We start from the raw sequence: 17,502 nt of genomic DNA, 5'->3' as shown, positions 1-17,502 counted from the left end.
TATGAACTTTATAGTGCAGGTTGTGGCCTCAGAGCTGTGAAATGAGTTAATTACAAGGAAGACAAAACCCAAATGTTGGATCCAAAAACAGATTTCACACAGGGATAAATCAGGAGAAGCACACATTTACAGAAGAAATAACACTTGGAGGCAAAAATCCTGTCTGCAGTGGCAAACTAACCAACAGCAGGCATGTAAATATCTTTGGCAGACATGCCACTCTTCAAAGATTGTAGAATCTTATTATATTCATTGTTATAGGCATTTTGAATAACTACTTTTTAGTTTGTTGCAACATCACACTCTGGAACTATTTCCTGCATATAATTCACAATTTATACAATGCTTCGTCTCACAAATTACGAAGTTTATATGACTTGCTTTTTTGGTTAAATATGTTAAGTTTCTTTATTCATTCGAAAATCGCGCGCGCGCGCGCGCGCACACACACACACACACAGACACACACACACACACACACACACACACACACACACACACACTCTCACTCACTCTCTCTCTCTCTCTCTCTCTCTCTCTCTCTCTCTCTTACAGAAAATCAAACATAGATTGTGGTTCTTGTAGTTCTAGAAGCTGCGAAAGTATACCTGGCGACCATTGTTTTTACTTTTTCAGAAATAAAAAAAAAAAAAAATACTGAAATCAAATGGCATATAGCAGCAATTACACCTCGATAACTGTGACAGGATGCTCATGTTTGCAACTACTGCCACCAACAACCAGTGATGGTAGCAACAAAGTACAACCAAGCTGAACTTTTTGTGGCTTGACGAAAGTTGCATCTCTTAAGTTGCACCACTAGAAACTGGGAATTCACACATGTAACTCAATTCAACTGCAGTATGCCAATAGCTGTTGGATATTTTTGTTGCGTGTGTGAACGCAGCTTAACAGCTTGTGGGAAAATATTGCGAATGGTGGTTTGAGAGACATTACTTTCAAAGCTTATTTCTGCTTACGCATGGTGAATTATCATATGTGGGAGAATGTACGATGAATAGCTTAAATCACAGAGCATTTGACTCTCGTTCATAACTTAACACTTTCAGGACCATCGTCTTGGAAAAATTTCGAGCCCAGAAGATCAGCCATTTATATTGTTTAAAATTTCATGGGCACAGTTATATTTGGTATACACTGGAGCACCAAAGAACATGGTATAGGCATGTGTATACAAATACTGAGATATGTAAACAGGCAGAATATGGTGCTGTGGTTGGCAGCACTTACATAAGACAACAAGTATCTGGCGCAGCTGTTAGACCAGTTACTGTTGCACAGTGGCAAGTTATCAAGATTAAAGTGAGTTTGAAAGTGGTGTTACAGTCGGCAAATGAGTGATGGGACACAGCATCTACGAGGTAGTGAAGCAGTGGAGTTTTTCCCATATGATCATTTCACGAGAGTACGATGAATATCAGGAATCCAATAAAACATCAAATCTCCAACATCACTGTGGCCGGAAAAAGATCCTGCAGGAATGGGACTGCTGACGACGGAAGGGAATCGTTCACCGTGACAGAAGTGCAGTCTTTCCACAAATTGCAGCAGATTTCAGTGCTGGGCAATCAACAAGTGTCAGCGTGCAAACCATTCAATGAAACATCGTCGATCTGGGCTTTTGGAGCTGAAGGTTCACTCGTGCACCGTGGATGACTGTGCGACATGAATCTTTGCATCTCATCTGGGCCCATCAACACCGACGTGGGTCTGTTGATGATTGGAAACATTTTGCCAGGTTGGACAAGTCTCATTTTAAATTTTATAGAGCGGATGGACGTGTACGAATATGGAGACAACCTCATGAACCCATGGACCCTGCATGTCAGCGGGGGGACTGTTCAAGCTGGTGGAGGCTCATTAATGGTGTGGGGCGTGTGCAGTTGGAGTGATGTGGGACCCCTGATACGTCTAGATATGACTCTGACAGGTGACATGTTCATAAGCATTCTGTCTGATCACCTGCCTCCATTCCTATCCATTGTGCATTCTGACGTACTTGGGCAATTCCAGCAGGACAATGTGACAACCTGCGCATCCACGAATGCTACAGAGTGGTTCCCAGAACACTCTTCTGAGCATAAACACTTCCGCTGGCTACCAAACTCCCCAGATACCAAGATTATTGAGTATATTGGGGATGGCTTGCAACGTGCTGCTCAGAAGAGATGTCCACCCCCTTGTACTCTTATGGATTTATGGACAGCCCTGCAGGATTCATGGTGTCAATTCCCTCCAGCACTACTTCAGACATTGGTCGAGTCCATGCCGTGCCATGTTATGTTGCAGTGCGTCTGCGTCCTCGCAGGCGCCCTACATGATATTAGGCAGATTTACCAGTTTTTTTGGCTCTTCAGTGTATCTTAAAGGATATCACATGCTAAAAAAGACCAAGCTTCAAGGTTAGTATTTCATATTTATTTTAGTTCTTTGACAGATTACAAATGATGCAGTAGTAATGGCAAAAAGTGTAATTGTCCTTCAAAAAAGTGGGAGTTGAGTTCTTTCTCAATTTCACAGTTAACACTGGCTTTTCTGTGGAAGTGTATTCAGTCAGGTAACCCATGAAATGTTCAGTGCAAAGCAGTGAAATTTATAATTGTGCTTGTGAGAATTATTCAGTTGCTGCAGTTTAAGCTGTGCTCTTAGGATTCTGCCTAACTGCACCCTCAGAAGAAACAGCAAAAAATGTTGAATGACTAATACACTCCTGGAAATGGAAAAAAGAACACATTGACACCGGTGTGTCAGACCCACCATACTTGCTCCGGACACTGCGAGAGGGCTGTACAAGCAATGATCACACGCACGGCACATCGGACACACCAGGAACCGCGGTGTTGGCCGTCGAATGGCGCTAGCTGCGCAGCATTTGTGCACCGCCGCCGTCAGTGTCAGCCAGTTTGCCGTGGCATACGGAGCTCCATCGCAGTCTTTAACACTGGTAGCATGCCGCGACAGCGTGGACGTGAACCGTATGTGCAGTTGACGGACTTTGAGCGAGGGCGTATAGTGGGCATGCGGGAGGCCGGGTGGACGTACCGCCGAATTGCTCAACACGTGGGGCGTGAGGTCTCCACAGTACATCGATGTTGTCGGCAGTGGTCGGCGGAAGGTGCACGTGCCCGTCGACCTGGGACCGGACCGCAGCGACGCATGGATGCACGCCAAGACCGTAGGATCCTACGCAGTGCCGTAGGGGACCACACCGCCACTTCCCAGCAAATTAGGGACACTGTTGCCCCTGGGGCATCGGCGAGGACCATTCGCAACCGTCTCCATGAAGCTGGGCTACGGTCCCGCACACCGTTAGGCCGTCTTCCGCTCACGCCCCAACATCGTGCAGCCCGCCTCCAGTGGTGTCGCGACAGGCGTGAATGGAGGGACGAATGGAGACGTGTCATCTTCAGCGATGAGAGTCGCTTCTGCCTTGGTGCCAATGATGGTCGTATGCGTGTTTGGCGCCGTGCAGGTGAGCGCCACAATCAGGACTGCGTACGACCGAGGCACACAGGGCCAACACCCGGCATCGTGGTGTGGGGAGCAATCTCCTACACTGGCCGTACACCACTGGTGATCGTCGAGGGGACACTGAATAGTGCATGGTACATCCAAACCGTCATCGAACCCATCGTTCTACCATTCCTAGACCGGCAAGGGAACTTGCTGTTCCAACAGGACAATGCACGTCCGCATGTATCCCGTGCCACCCAACGTGCTCTAGAAGGTGTAAGTCAACTACCCTGGCCAGCAAGATCTCCGGATCTGTCCCCCATTGAGCATGTTTGGGACTGGATGAAGCGTCGTCTCACGCGGTCTGCACGTCCAGCACGAACGCTGGTCCAACTGAGGCGCCAGGTGGAAATGGCATGGCAAGCCGTTCCACAGGACTACATCCAGCATCTCTACGATCATCTCCATGGGAGAATAGCAGCCTGCATTGCTGCGAAAGGTGGATATACACTGTACTAGTGCCGACATTGTGCATGCTCTGTTGCCTGTGTCTATGTGCCTGTGGTTCTGTCAGTGTGATCATGTGATGTATCTGACCCCAGGAATGTGTCAATAAAGTTTCCCCTTCCTGGGACAATGAATTCACGGTGTTCTTATTTCAATTTCCAGGAGTGTATTATATGTGAAAGCTTAAGGCCCCTACACGTGCATCAATTTATCATCCAACTAACCAACCACAAAATCGTGGCAGCCTACACGCGTCCCCACCAACTGTATTACAGCGGTGTCCTTTTGTGATTTGTTTAGCTTAAGTTCATTGAGTTTATGTTCTATGGGGTCCCACTTGATTTTGCACACAAACAAAAATGGGCTTTATCTTATCTGGTAACAAGGCCAAAAAAAGCTGAGAGAAAGCTGTGTGCAAAGAAATGGCTAATGCGAGGAAGGAAATTCATCCACATACTGTTACTTAATCAACTGGGAGCCGATGCGTTCCGTCATTGTCTAAGTAGATGAATCATGCAGTTCGGAGCTGCTGAACATCATCAAACCATTTGGAACAAAAAAAGAGTACAATCATGAGAGAGGCTGTGCACTGCAAGAAGAGGCTCTTAGCTGCATTACAATTTCTAGCCAATGGCAGACGTTAAGAGGACCTCAAATTCAGTGTTGTTGTATCCCCACAATTATTACCTAAAACGATTCCTGAAACCTGCAGCGTGATTTATAGTTGACTGAGGAACTACATCACGGTAATGCAAAATAAATAAAACAAGAGAAGTTCATTAAACATTATTAATTTATGTATGTATATATGTATGTATGTAGCATAAAGCCCGGTCCACACGCAACGATCTGTCTGCGCAGATATTGGCGCAGATGTCTGTACATGCAAAAGATCGCTGCAAATGTAGTGTGTTCACATGACACAAACCCCAATCTACTACTCGCCCGCCATCTGTCGGTGTAGAAAAGAAATATCAGTGGCAAGCGACTACGCTCCCCATAAACGTCAAAAATTTAATTCAGTTATTTTGAAATACAGAAATGGAGGAAGTTCTGTTGTGGTCTGTGTTTGCAACTTGTGTTGCAAAAAACATTCAGACAAACCGCAGGAAACAGAGAAAGCGGTCAAAATGGTGTAGACAGTGGCTGCTAAGGCGAAAGCAGTTTTCTCACCTACATTTACTGCGAGAGTTGCAGGGCGAACCTGTTTTGTTTTGCATTACCTCGTATTCCGTTTCCTGGCACATTGACACACCGATTTCATCTTCAATTTTACTCCTGCTTGGTCTTGGCGTTTCTTGATCACTAAGAAAGCCAAGCACATCAAAATACCATAACGTTGGCTGGTATACTTGATATACTCTGACACTAGATCTTCTAGATTTCTGAACTTTGGATAACTCTTTTTGGTAAACAGTTAGCTGACAGACTTAATTTACTTGACTTGCCTTCATCTTCTCATCCTTCAGGACAGCGTAAATAGCTTCACATGTGTTGGGTATTATTTTACTCAACGCTTGTTTCGATATTGCAGTTGAAAATTCCAAATCCTTGTAGCTCCTTCCTGTTGCTAGGAATCTTAATGTTACCGCCAGCCGTTCCTGAGTAGAAATTGCCCTTCTCATACAAGTATTATTTCTCATAATATGAGGGGTTACAAGCTTTAAGAGATAATTATAAGTTTCGACATCCATCCGCAAATAATTTCGCCAGTTCGCAACGAATTTATTTTTTTATTACCGTTCCTCTGTTTGCCGAGGTGTCAAGTGCCCGCAATTTTTCAATTAGAGCATTGTATGCTGCTGTCTTTTTGTCTCGGTCGCTATATTCTTTACTTTTAATCTTCCACAAACATGGGTGGTTTCTATATATTTCAATGAATTGACTTACAAACTCTCAAGAACACTGACGAGTATCAGCCATTTTAATGCCCTGTGCGCACAAATACAAACACTAGACTGAGCAAAAAGCTGTTTCGCGCCAGATTTGCGGCGATCTCCTGTCCACACGCTCCAACTCGTCTGCGCAGATGTGGTTTGAAACCACAGATTTGAGAGGTTTCGCTCAAACCTCCAACTCCAACTTCCAGGTTTGCACACACCTCAGGTTGGTGCAAATCTTCTGTCCACACGCAACGATCTGTCTGCGCAGATGTGATGTGCGCAGATAGATTGTTGCGTGTGGACGGGGCTTAAGAGATGACCTGTAAGTTTAAGAAACTCATTTCAGATTAGAAGAAGAAAAGAAGAAGAAGAAGAAAGCCTACACATCATCTAATAAATACAACAGATATGTAAGAAATGAAGCATTTAGCAACTGTTAGAACTGTAAAAAAAAATCGCACACTTTGCTGTTCATAGCAGAGTGCTTGCATAAAGGATGGATCTTTTTTTAACACTTGTAACAGTGAAGCAAGTATATTTTGTGAATTATCGTCCATTGAAGTATTGGAAATAAAACCCAAAAAGAAATACAGAATGTCAACGGATATTTATTCTCTAGATGTGCCACATGATATCATTACGGACTCGTTAAAATGTATGAAAGAAGTGCTTAATTTCTTACATCCATATTGCTATACTCCTTGCAAGATGTGTCCCACAAACATCTGTGGTCTCTAATTTTCTCCAGAATCTCTGTCTTTTAAAGTTTCGTCCACTTCGCACCCTGCCGTGTATACAAGAACAGCATTTAACCCCACGCTCAGTGACGAAAGATGAACTTTGTCGAGTGCTTGGCACAACAGCACTACACACGACACAATTTGTTTGAATGGAATGGGGGCGGGGTGTTGGCTGTCAGGTGGTCCCATCCACCCGACATACCGTGAGGGAAGGTTTGCCAGTCGGTTGGCCAAAACGCATACAAATGTCCAATTTATTAGCCAGTCAGTCAGTACATATGTATGGGCCTTCAGCTTATCTTTTAGCTATACTGTATATATATTAATTTAAACCATTAACTTTCCCTTGTGTGTTCGTGATGTTGCTATTGGCTGACTGCATTATGTATCCTACGCTTTGAATACCTGCTGTCATTGGCTGGCAAAATCATGTGACATCTGCTTTGACTGGCTGACAAAAGTGCATCGCAATCTCGATTTCAGTGCTTCGAAAGCTACCATACTGTATTTGGTGAAATTTGTATTTATAATTTTGTAATGCTAAAATATGCAGTGTACACATTGCCGACATCAAAGATCATTTCAAAATGCGTTTTTTTCACCCTTATTGTACCAGCAAGTTCTACGCTGGTGTATAGAACCTTTACCATTCAAAGGACTGATAAGTTTTAGAGCTCCAAGGAAAGCATTTTGCCACTTAACAAGGAAAAAGTGTATTTTTAACTGAGAGATCTGGGAAAAATCCAAGAATTTTTTCGTTGTCTACATATACACTACGCAGGAGTTTCAGGGTGTTACCATCTTTTAGACTGATGGCTCTAAAACTGAGGATAAGTTAGGATATGGGGATATGCTTTTACACTTACTGCCGGTCAGGAACACCATTCGTTGCTGGGAACATGTAGTGGTTTTACAGTAGAGATAATAACTGATAACAGAGCCATCTGTTTAATAAAACAGGCCTCCGTTGACCGCATTTTAATGTGTCACCCTATGGTCTCTGCTATTCCTGACCTTCTCACTGAACTTTGTCATATTGCCTGCTTGGTTGTCTTTCTCTGGATCTGAAGTCATTTGGGTATCCCAGGGAATGAACTGGTTAACTGTTTGGCTAGAGGAGCAACTACCTGTCCCTCTTTTGCTTTGATGATTCAAGATGCAGATTTGCGGATTCTCATTTGGAGATGGACCAGTACCTGATGGATTACTGTCCTCTAATAAACCCCACAGTATTGAGGAAACTACTACTGCAAGGTGCGCTTCCTTTTGTTCCTCTCTGAAGGAATCCACTGTCCTCTATAGCCTCCACATCGGTCATACCGGGCTAACCTGTAGTTTTATTTTGTGGAATGAGTCTACCTCACTGTGTGGTTGTGGAGCCTTACAGACAGTAGCTCATATACTGGTGGAATGCCCTCCCCTACTGGCCCTCCAAGCCAGGCGTGGTCTTCTAAATTTTTGGCCTCTAATATTGGTAGGCAATTCATGGACGATTGAACTAGTGCTCCATTATCTCCATCAAAGTGGTTTTTATTCTCAGACATAAGGTTTTAAGCTACCGTCAGGCTGAAGGCAGAGTGGTTGGGATGCCTCCTCTTGCATACGGGGTCTGAAATCGCTGACTCTACCTGCTTGACCAGCTCACTCTTTAATTCCTCTTTTATTCTGTTTAATTGCTTTTGGATGTGGTTTTTCTTCTTTTCTGCTACACCTTATTTTCGTTTTAGGGATAGCACTGTGCTGAATAGTGAGTGCTGACTGTAATGGGTCAGAGGTGGGAGGGCTGTGCATGGGAAGCCTCCTGTCACACGCAGAGCCCTGGGGATGCCCACCTGCTGCCTTTACCTATTTCTCTTCTTGTTTATAAACATTGACACTCCAATTGACGTCCATTACTTTTTTAGCCTTCTCACTTTTACTGTGCTGAATCTGCTGATAAAAGGCATTTTTTGCTCTGTAACTGTCTTCTCCTTCACTGTGTTGGCAGGGGTTGGATGCAGGGTGGGGTTTCTATTGCCATGGATGAGCCCTGGGAGACCCACATACCACCCAATAATTCTCCATAAATTATTTCTCAGCTCTGGCAGTATTGCCTTCAGTGCCTCAGTTTTGCTGCTCCTGCATGTTTTCATCATTAGAACACATTCCTGGTGGACATAACTAACTCCAGACAACCTACCCCTGGACAGAGGGACCGATGACCCCCATCAGCCAACTGACCAACACATCAAAATGCTTATGTACAGTAATAGGTGTGCTTGTCTGTCTTTCAAATGTGTCTCATTTCTCGTATAAATGCATAATTCCCTCTATGCTTTGTGGTAGTTCTACTGTAATGGTTTATCCTTTCATATGGTGAGATCTCTACATGCTGTATATCAGTATGTCTACACAGGTGCTTAGTACTGTTTACCACCACATTTTTCACAGACTGTAATTCTGCTTCAAGTAGTTGTACTTCATTTTTAATAGTCTGCGTATTCTGCTGATGGACTGACAATTCTTTGATATTTGCCATTAAGATTTATTTTTCTTTCCTGTTATTTGTGACCATGCCCTCCTGCATGGTACTTTTTATTTTCTGTGTATGTATTGGAGAGATCTTTATAGTGTTTGAGACCATTTGTAGGCTGGGAAACCTGTTGTGATGCATCCTAAAAAGGCCTCATTCTCCTACCCATAACAAAAGGTATTTTACTGTACGTGGCTCCATCTCCACCTTCCATACTCTAATTAGCTCCAACAACCTTACCTATGGTCCCATTTTCCAGTAGCTCTTTCTGGCACAAGCACATTGTGCACTCGATCAGCAGTCATCAGACCCACCTCCAGCTCCTCATTATGAGCCATACAGCACTGCTAAGGGAAGTTAGTCACAGTGCAAGAACACCACACTATGTACACATTTTCTCTTCCTTTGCTGCGAACTCAATTTCTTTCTCTGCCCTATTCAGTATTGACTGGGCCATATCCCCAGTTTCCACTTTTGTGCCACTCAGGTTTACTTTTTTGTTAAAACCTGCACCCCTTGTAGTTTATTTACAAGTGACTAACCCCACATCCCTCCCTACTGGGTTTGACCAGCACTTTTTTTTCAAAATTTTTGCGGTAGTGCAGGCCATTCATTAAAGGTTACCGGTTACCCAGCATGCCAGTCCAGGTCTTCAGGTACCTTTATAGTGGTGGTCCTCTGTCTTCGCAGAGAACACACTGTACAGTTTTCTCCACAGAACACGAGGAGAACATGTCTATCTTATTTGTGATATGTGGATTCCAGGCAACAACGTCCATGCTAAGGGACTGTTTCTTCGACGGGGTGGTGCCCACAGGGAGAGTCCTCAGTCGGAGTAGGTTACACATGGCAGACCAGTTGCAAGGAAGAGAATGAAACTGACCCATGCTTGTGGCCAAATTGTCCCAGAAATCTCATCAGAGTGATCGACTTACATTAACGCAGAAGTGCAAAAGCCCAATACATTTCCTTCATTAGGTATGAAACGAGATGAAAACCAACTTGTCAAACAAGGGAAAAAATGTGTGCCCCAATTTCTGTTCTAAGCCAGGACTGACAGTGAATCATTGTCAATTCCAAGCCATTATTTCTGTTGAAGAAATGAAAGTAAGTACATTGGCATCTATTCAAGAAACAAAGTGCAAAATGGCTCTGTACTTATTAAAACAGATTTCCACACTCAGTCACGGGCATTGTTGAGCTGTGACAAACTTTGTTGACATCCCAGTCACAGTTACCCTCACATGAACCTGAATATGGTTGAGGGTATAATCTTCCACAAAGATCGTATATTTCAAATGATCGAGAAATGATGTGTTATTTTGAACAACGTGGCGTCCATTTGATCTGTGGGGTCAGTGAGGTCTTAAAGAGAGCAAAATAAATATTGAAGCATTTATTGGGTTTTGAGGGTGACTTGCTATCAGATAAAGTTAAGATTATGGTTTACCTTAAGTGCCACCTGCCATGAGATGCTTCAAGTGCATAAGATTTGGCCACATAGTTGTATGGATGAACCTATCTGCAGAGACTGCAGATGACCACTACACAGGAATGATCTCTGTATATCTACATCTATATACATACTCCGCAAGCCACCACATGATGTGTGCAGAGGGTACCCTGTACAACCACTAGTCATTTCCTTTCCTGTTCCATTCGCAGATAGAGCGAGGGAAAAATGACTGATTGCATGTCTCCATATGGGCTGGTCACGGCGGAGGTTCGAATCCTCCCTCGGGCATGGGTGTGTGTGTTTGTCCTTAGGATAATTTAGGTTAATTAGTGTGTAAGCTTAGGGACTGATGACCTTAGCAGTTAAGTCCCATAAGATTTCACACACATTTGAACATTTTTTTTGGTCTCCATATGAGTTTTTCATATCTTTGTGGTCCATACATGCAATGTATGTTACCAGTAATAGGATTGTTCTGCAGTCAGCCTCAAATGCTGGTTCTCTAAATTTTCTCAATAGTGTTCCATGAAAAGAACGCGGTTTTCCCTCTAGAGATTTCTATTTGAGTTTCTGAAGCATCTCTGTAACACTTGGATGTTCTTCAAACCTATTGGTAACAATTCTAGTAGCAGGTACAAATTTGAATATTTTTAGCATGCTGCAGCAGAATCAGGAACTGTAAAATGTACTTATATTAAATTTCAGCCTCCAGTTGCATAAGCAAAGAAACTTTACCTAGGGTTTGACTTTAATAATGTAGCCTTCTTCAGAAATGTCACAATATAAAATTAAATTAAAACATGCCAGATATTGACCTTGTCAAACTTAATATGTTAGTACTACAGTACATAGTCATAAGACCAAGACAAGTATACACCTAGCACAAGTATACACCTAGCAGAATGAATTAAAGGCACTTGAATCTATTGCCCAAAATAATATATTTCCAAATATCGTGAAACAGATCTATAACAAAACACATAGAAACATTACGACCATACCTACACTAGGTACCGCTTATAAAGATCACTCCATTAATTTCAGTTCTATCCCATTTATAGGCAAAGCTTCTTACAAAATAGGGCACATCTTAAAGAGTCGGGGCTTTAAAGTTGACCGTTCCACTAATAATAGCCTTAAAAAGAACTTAATCCACTCTCTTAAGTAACACTAATGATAAATTGTCGTAATCAGGTGATTACAAAATTACCTGTCGTGATTGCCCTAGTTATTACATAGGTCAAACAGGAAGAGCTTTATTGGCTAGATACAAAGAGCATGTACCCACAAAAAGTGGAGATGGCACCCGTGGCTCGACATTTGCAGAACATCTGGTCCAAATGGCCCATGCCCCTAACCCACTTATAAACACAGAGCTCTTAAACCAAGAAGCTAAAGTATGCAGGCTAGATATACTTGAAGAAATGCAAATTTTCAGACGCCTTCCTTATGATAAAGACAACTTGCTTAATGACCAATTGCAATTGAAAAATAAGAACTTCTTCAAAGGACTTCAGCCCTTGCTTCGTCTACCATGATGATGCGGGACTTTCTTTGTCGCCCGATGCCATTGCCCTCTTGTCTTTATGTTGACATACGCATTTCATGTAATCGTCATTATGTTCTATAAGTTTAAGACTGTTTCACAATTAGATACATGTCAAATGGTGTATCGCTAATTATGAGCTTAGTAAAGATTGCATGCGACATGACTTCTTATAACTGCCTTTATAATGACTTGTGGCGTGGTTTGCCCCTTTGTACTGCTTATTTATATTTAAGAGCTTCATAAAGTTTGCATATAACTCCACTGGCTATACTGTTTCCATAATGTTTTTTGGCGTTCCACGAACCCATTTCCGATAAATCCTTTACTTTATAAAGTCTTCTGCCTATGTCAGTAGTTGGCTATGACATACAGCCTACTGGTTTTCTTATGTATTAATTGCTGATCACATATTGTATATCTAACCACTAACCTGTGTGAAACAATTGTCTTTATTATCAGTCACAGGTGTTAATTCTTAGCTAAGTTCCACCCATTTCAGGCACTGTTAACCTTAACTTGTGGCCTTTTCTTATTAAAAGGTTCCTTTACAATGTTTAATGTCATTTACCTCTCATAGAACTGTAACTTCAGTTATTATGATTTATTTGCCAGTAACATTTCTAGCTGTTGTAACAAATAATGTTATCAATTAATGTTTAATCATACTTTTGTACAGTACACCTTTTATATGTGTTTTGCCTTTTATGGAACGGTAACTTCAGTGACATATGGTTTTAATGCCATTAATAGTCTGAACTACGGTAATAAGCTATTTTCCATAATAATCTCAGTTAACATTTACTGGTTTAAGTTTGTATTACTCTGCACGTACATGCACGCAACCACCAGCTGAGCTCGCTGCGTCGCTGCCCGCAGCGCCCAGTTATGACTCAGCCCACCTGTCTGGCCCGTTGGTGTGACATAACGGCAAAACATTAGTAGAAGTCTTATGACTATGTACTGTAGTACTAACATTTTAAGTTTGACAAGGCCAATATCTGGCATGTTTAATTTTAATTTTATATTGTGACATTTCTGAAGAAGGTTACATTATTATAGCCGAAACCTAGGTAAAGTTTCTTTGCTTATGCAACTGGAGGCTGAAATTTAATATAAGTAAAAACTTGTAGTAGCTTACCTCTGAATTACTTTGAGATTCTTCCTTTAATCAGAGTTGGTGCAAATCCCAGACACTAGAGTAGTACTCAAGAATAGGTAGCAGTAATTTCCTATATACGGTCTACTTTACAAATAAACCACACTTCCCTAAAATTCTTCCAATAAACTGAAGTTGAAGTCCCAACCACAATTGTCTTGTACTCAGTCCATTTCATACTGCTTTGCAACATTACACCCAGATATTTAAATGACATGACTGTGTCAAGCAGGACATTACTATTGCTGTATCTTAATATTATGCATTTGTTTTTACTGTTCATTCACATTAACTTACAATTTTCTACATTTAGAATCAGCAACCATTCATCACACTTACTAGAAATTTGGTGTAAGTCATCTTGTATCGTATAGTCTCTCTTCTTCAACTTCTTCCTGTACATCACATCATCATTAGCAAACAACTGCATATTGCTGTTCACACGGTCTGCCAGATCATTTAAGTATATAGAAAAACATAGTGATCGTGTCACACTTTCCTGGGGCACTCGTTACTATACCCTTGTCTCTGATGAACACTCGCCATGGAGCACAAGACATTGGGTTCTATTATGTAAGAAGTCTCATAGCAACTCATGTATCTGGGAACCATTCCGTATGCACGCACCTTCTTTAACAATCTGCAGTGGGGTGCTGTGTCCAATGCTTTTTGGAAATCGAGTAATATGTAATCTGCCTGTTGTCCAGCATCCGGGACATTGTATCATGTGAGAAAAGTAAAAACTGAATTTCACATGAGCAGTGCTTTCTAAAACCATGCTGGGTTGTGGATGTATGCTTTTCTGTCCTTGGGAAATTTATTGTATTTAAATGCAGAATATGGCAGCAAGCTAATGTTTTGGATATTGTCCTATAATTTTGTGGATCTGTTCTTTTACCCTTCTTATATACAAGAGTTATGTGTGCTTTCGTCCAGTTAGTTGGGATTTTGCTCTGGGTGAGAGATTTGTGATAAATGCAAGCTGCCTTAGTGGGTGACAAAGGTCACTCTCCCCAATCGCCAACCTACCACGTCACAGGAAGGGAACAAAAAATCCAAGAATTACTACCTTTGATTGTTTGACATATCAGGAGGCCAGAAACAAGCACAATCATCTATTCTCCATCCAGATTACACCAAGCTTCTCCCAGAAAGTAATCTTTCCATCATCTATCACGAGGATGAATACTCCCTTTCCACCACTGTGCCCTAACCAGCCACCATAGTTCATCAGTTCCTTGCCCCTCTTCTTCTTATGAGGCCATGCCTATTCACCAGCTGGCCTCATGCACGAATAACCACTGAAAAAATTGTGCCCTGTGGACAGATTTCACCATCCAGTGGAAGAATACACTGCTCAGCACAACACTGTTGACATTAATTGTGTACTCCTGCCATTTGGATCCTCCCCATCCCCTCCACTCCCCTGCCTTCCATCCCTCCCCTCCCCTTTACCCACTTTCCTACCTATACAACACAACTTTCTGAATAATGCTTGTGGAAACTCTCCCTGCCACATGTCATTAGGTCCTGTTATCCTCCCAACATCAGTGTTTACTGTCCGCCTTATGAAGCCACCGTCTTACTTTTCTGTACCTCACATTTTAGTTAGGTTTGTAGATCTCTGGACCCTCAGCCTTCTGTTGTCTCAGTACTCTCCATCCATGCTGCATTTCCAGTTATGTGTGTGCAACAAAATTAATGATACTGGCACATGGGTGAATATTTTCTGCTGTCTTTGTCAGCTGTCAGCCTCATTTCCCTTCACTTCTTGTATTGTTGATACACAAAGTGAGAGGCCATTGCCATACAGTGTCGTATACAAAGCCCTCATTTTCTGCAGTGCAGTAGTATATACTTAGTTTCGCACATGGGGTTTTATGGATTCCCACTTGAGATAAGTGCATCAAAATACACTTGGGAGGTTTTTATAAATGTTTAGTCACCTGCTCAAATATATTACTAAACCAGTCACTCTCGTTACAGCTCGTCTTGAGTTCTTATTTACCATCACTCTTTGTTCATGTTACCTCAAACTTTGTAGTTTTGTGCACTGTTGTCACTTGGCGCATGGGTTCTCTTTTTATTCTCCTTCCATCTTGCTGCATTGTCTTGTCTTTTCTTTGGTACTCTATATTTAGTTTCATACCCCTTTTTAAAATCTTTCTTCTCTGTCATTTTTTTTGCTATCTGCATGTTGTCTTTTCTTTTGTCAACTCTTCCTGGATCTTCACTTTTCTCCAGCAGTAGCAGTTTTTTTATTGAGCACCACTGTTTACCATGAATTCTTTTGTTGTCCTTCATCCATTTGTTATTAACGTTCCAGCATGTTGTACTTTAATGCTGAGCAGGGGATTTGACTGAGTTACATAATTTTTTCGTTGACATTTTTACACCTTTCTTCATTAAACTGTCATTTTTTTTTTTTAAGAAAGAAAAAAGTTCTGAGGAAGCAGCTTTGGTTGTTGAATATGAATGAATAGTTATTATTTTTTACCTTCAGAATGTTTCATATGCTTGTATTAAAAAGACTACCTAGGCTACATGTGACCCAGGGTTTATTTTTATTTTTGGTTTCTTAGTTGAAGATTAGAAGTGAATTAATTTTTTTTAAATTTTTTTTTTTTAAATGTGCTTGAGTATATTTTCAAGAAGAAATAACTGTTTTTGTAAATACTTTGTTATAATTAATGCTCTGCTGACAGTGAAAATATTCATGCATCACATCATATTTTTATCAACTGCATCTGCACTTTCTCTCTCTTGAATCCATTCAGATGGGGTCTTGCATTGTAGCTTCATATTGTTCGGAACCTGACAGAGATGAAGTTGTAAGAAAATGTCGGGTCTGCTGAACAATGTGATGCATGGGTGTATTCTTTGAAGAGTGATGTCATATGCTACATAATTGATGTCTGCATTTTTTTATGTTGCAGTTGTAATGTTGTTTGTGTTCTTCAACACTATGTTGTTTAGTTATTGTGGGTCTTAGTGTAAATTGTGTTCTATATTAGACCTATATTGGTCTATTGGGGATGGCAATACTGCTGTTCTGTTTTACACTTAATTTTTAAATGGTGGTATTAGTGAGAAATTGTAGCATGGTGGAAGCTTAGTAGGTTAGGTTGGAATGCGATACGTGTTTGTTTGTTTGTTTTTTGGCAGTATTGTTTTAAATATATTGTTTTCCATATTTTTCCAATGTGATTGATTATTTTCATTGTTTTTGATATGCTGCTAGGAGTTAATAATAACATCCCCATTTAAGAACCCTATGTTAATAATGTCATTGTTGTAACAAGTCAGTCATTCACAAATCCCAAATGGCAATAAGTCAGTTGTTTTTTGTATTTCATAATGAAGAATGGTTGTGCATTGTAAACACAAAATCATAGCTGCGTTGTTTTAGTTAGCTAGTTTCATTGCACAGTATTTGGATCATTAACTCTTGTTTTAGAACTTTTCAGTTACTGTGTTTTTAACCTTGTGGCTCCACATTTGTATATCCATTTCTGTTTCCTAGGTATGCAGCAATAAAAAATGCAGAAAAATGTTCCTGTGGAAGTTCACTTGAAGACCATGGTGCTACTGTTAAGGCAGAGTGTAATAAATATTGCAATGGGAACTTGTCTCAGCCTTGTGGTGGGAGCAAAGCTAATTCTGTATATGACACAGGAGAAAGGGGTAAGTTCTTATTTGATCTAGTATGACTGAGTACATCAGAATAAGAATGGTAATTTTATGTGGTAATTTTAACTTTTATTGGCCAATTAGAGTTTTTTCCCCAACTAAAAGATACTGTGTAACAGAGGCACAGATGTTTAAGATAGGCAACTCCCAACTGCCACACTGAACTTTCCTTGGCTTTCAGTTTAAGAGAGAGATCCTACATGGGCTACAATGTGTGAAGGGCCCCAGAAACTATGTTAGTTTGCAGAAAAGGAGAATAAGTAAGGATTCGGGTTGTTATTGGGTGTGTCAAAGAGGGATGTGGACAGGTTTCCTGTATTTAATTACAGTTAGCGTACTTCAAGACAGCACTTATTATTCTCTCTTTTTCAGGCATGCTGTAGAAATACATGGAGCTGTATTTTATAATAAAAGTCTGTCACCTTTTTTTTCATATTACACCAAAGAAATATATATATATATATATATATATATATATATATATATATATATATACATATATATATATATATATATATTCAGGGAAAATATAAAT

At 41.0% G+C, this 17,502-nt stretch overlaps 1 protein-coding gene across 1 annotated transcript in view; it reads left to right on the top strand.

Annotated features, from left to right (window-relative positions):
- The window catches only part of LOC126470285 (putative inactive tyrosine-protein kinase Wsck), a 158,904-nt gene that overhangs the window by 13,115 nt on the left and 128,287 nt on the right, over positions 1–17,502 (top strand). The window contains exon 2 of the mRNA XM_050098036.1: positions 16,801–16,961. Within this exon, the coding sequence (XP_049953993.1) occupies positions 16,801–16,961 (161 nt within the window). The remainder of the gene's footprint in view (positions 1–16,800; positions 16,962–17,502) is intronic.

The sequence above is a fragment of the Schistocerca serialis genome, chromosome 3, assembly GCF_023864345.2.
Source record: "Schistocerca serialis cubense isolate TAMUIC-IGC-003099 chromosome 3, iqSchSeri2.2, whole genome shotgun sequence".
Classification (NCBI taxonomy): domain Eukaryota; kingdom Metazoa; phylum Arthropoda; class Insecta; order Orthoptera; family Acrididae; genus Schistocerca; species Schistocerca serialis.
This window is presented reverse-complemented; position numbering and strand designations above follow the sequence as displayed.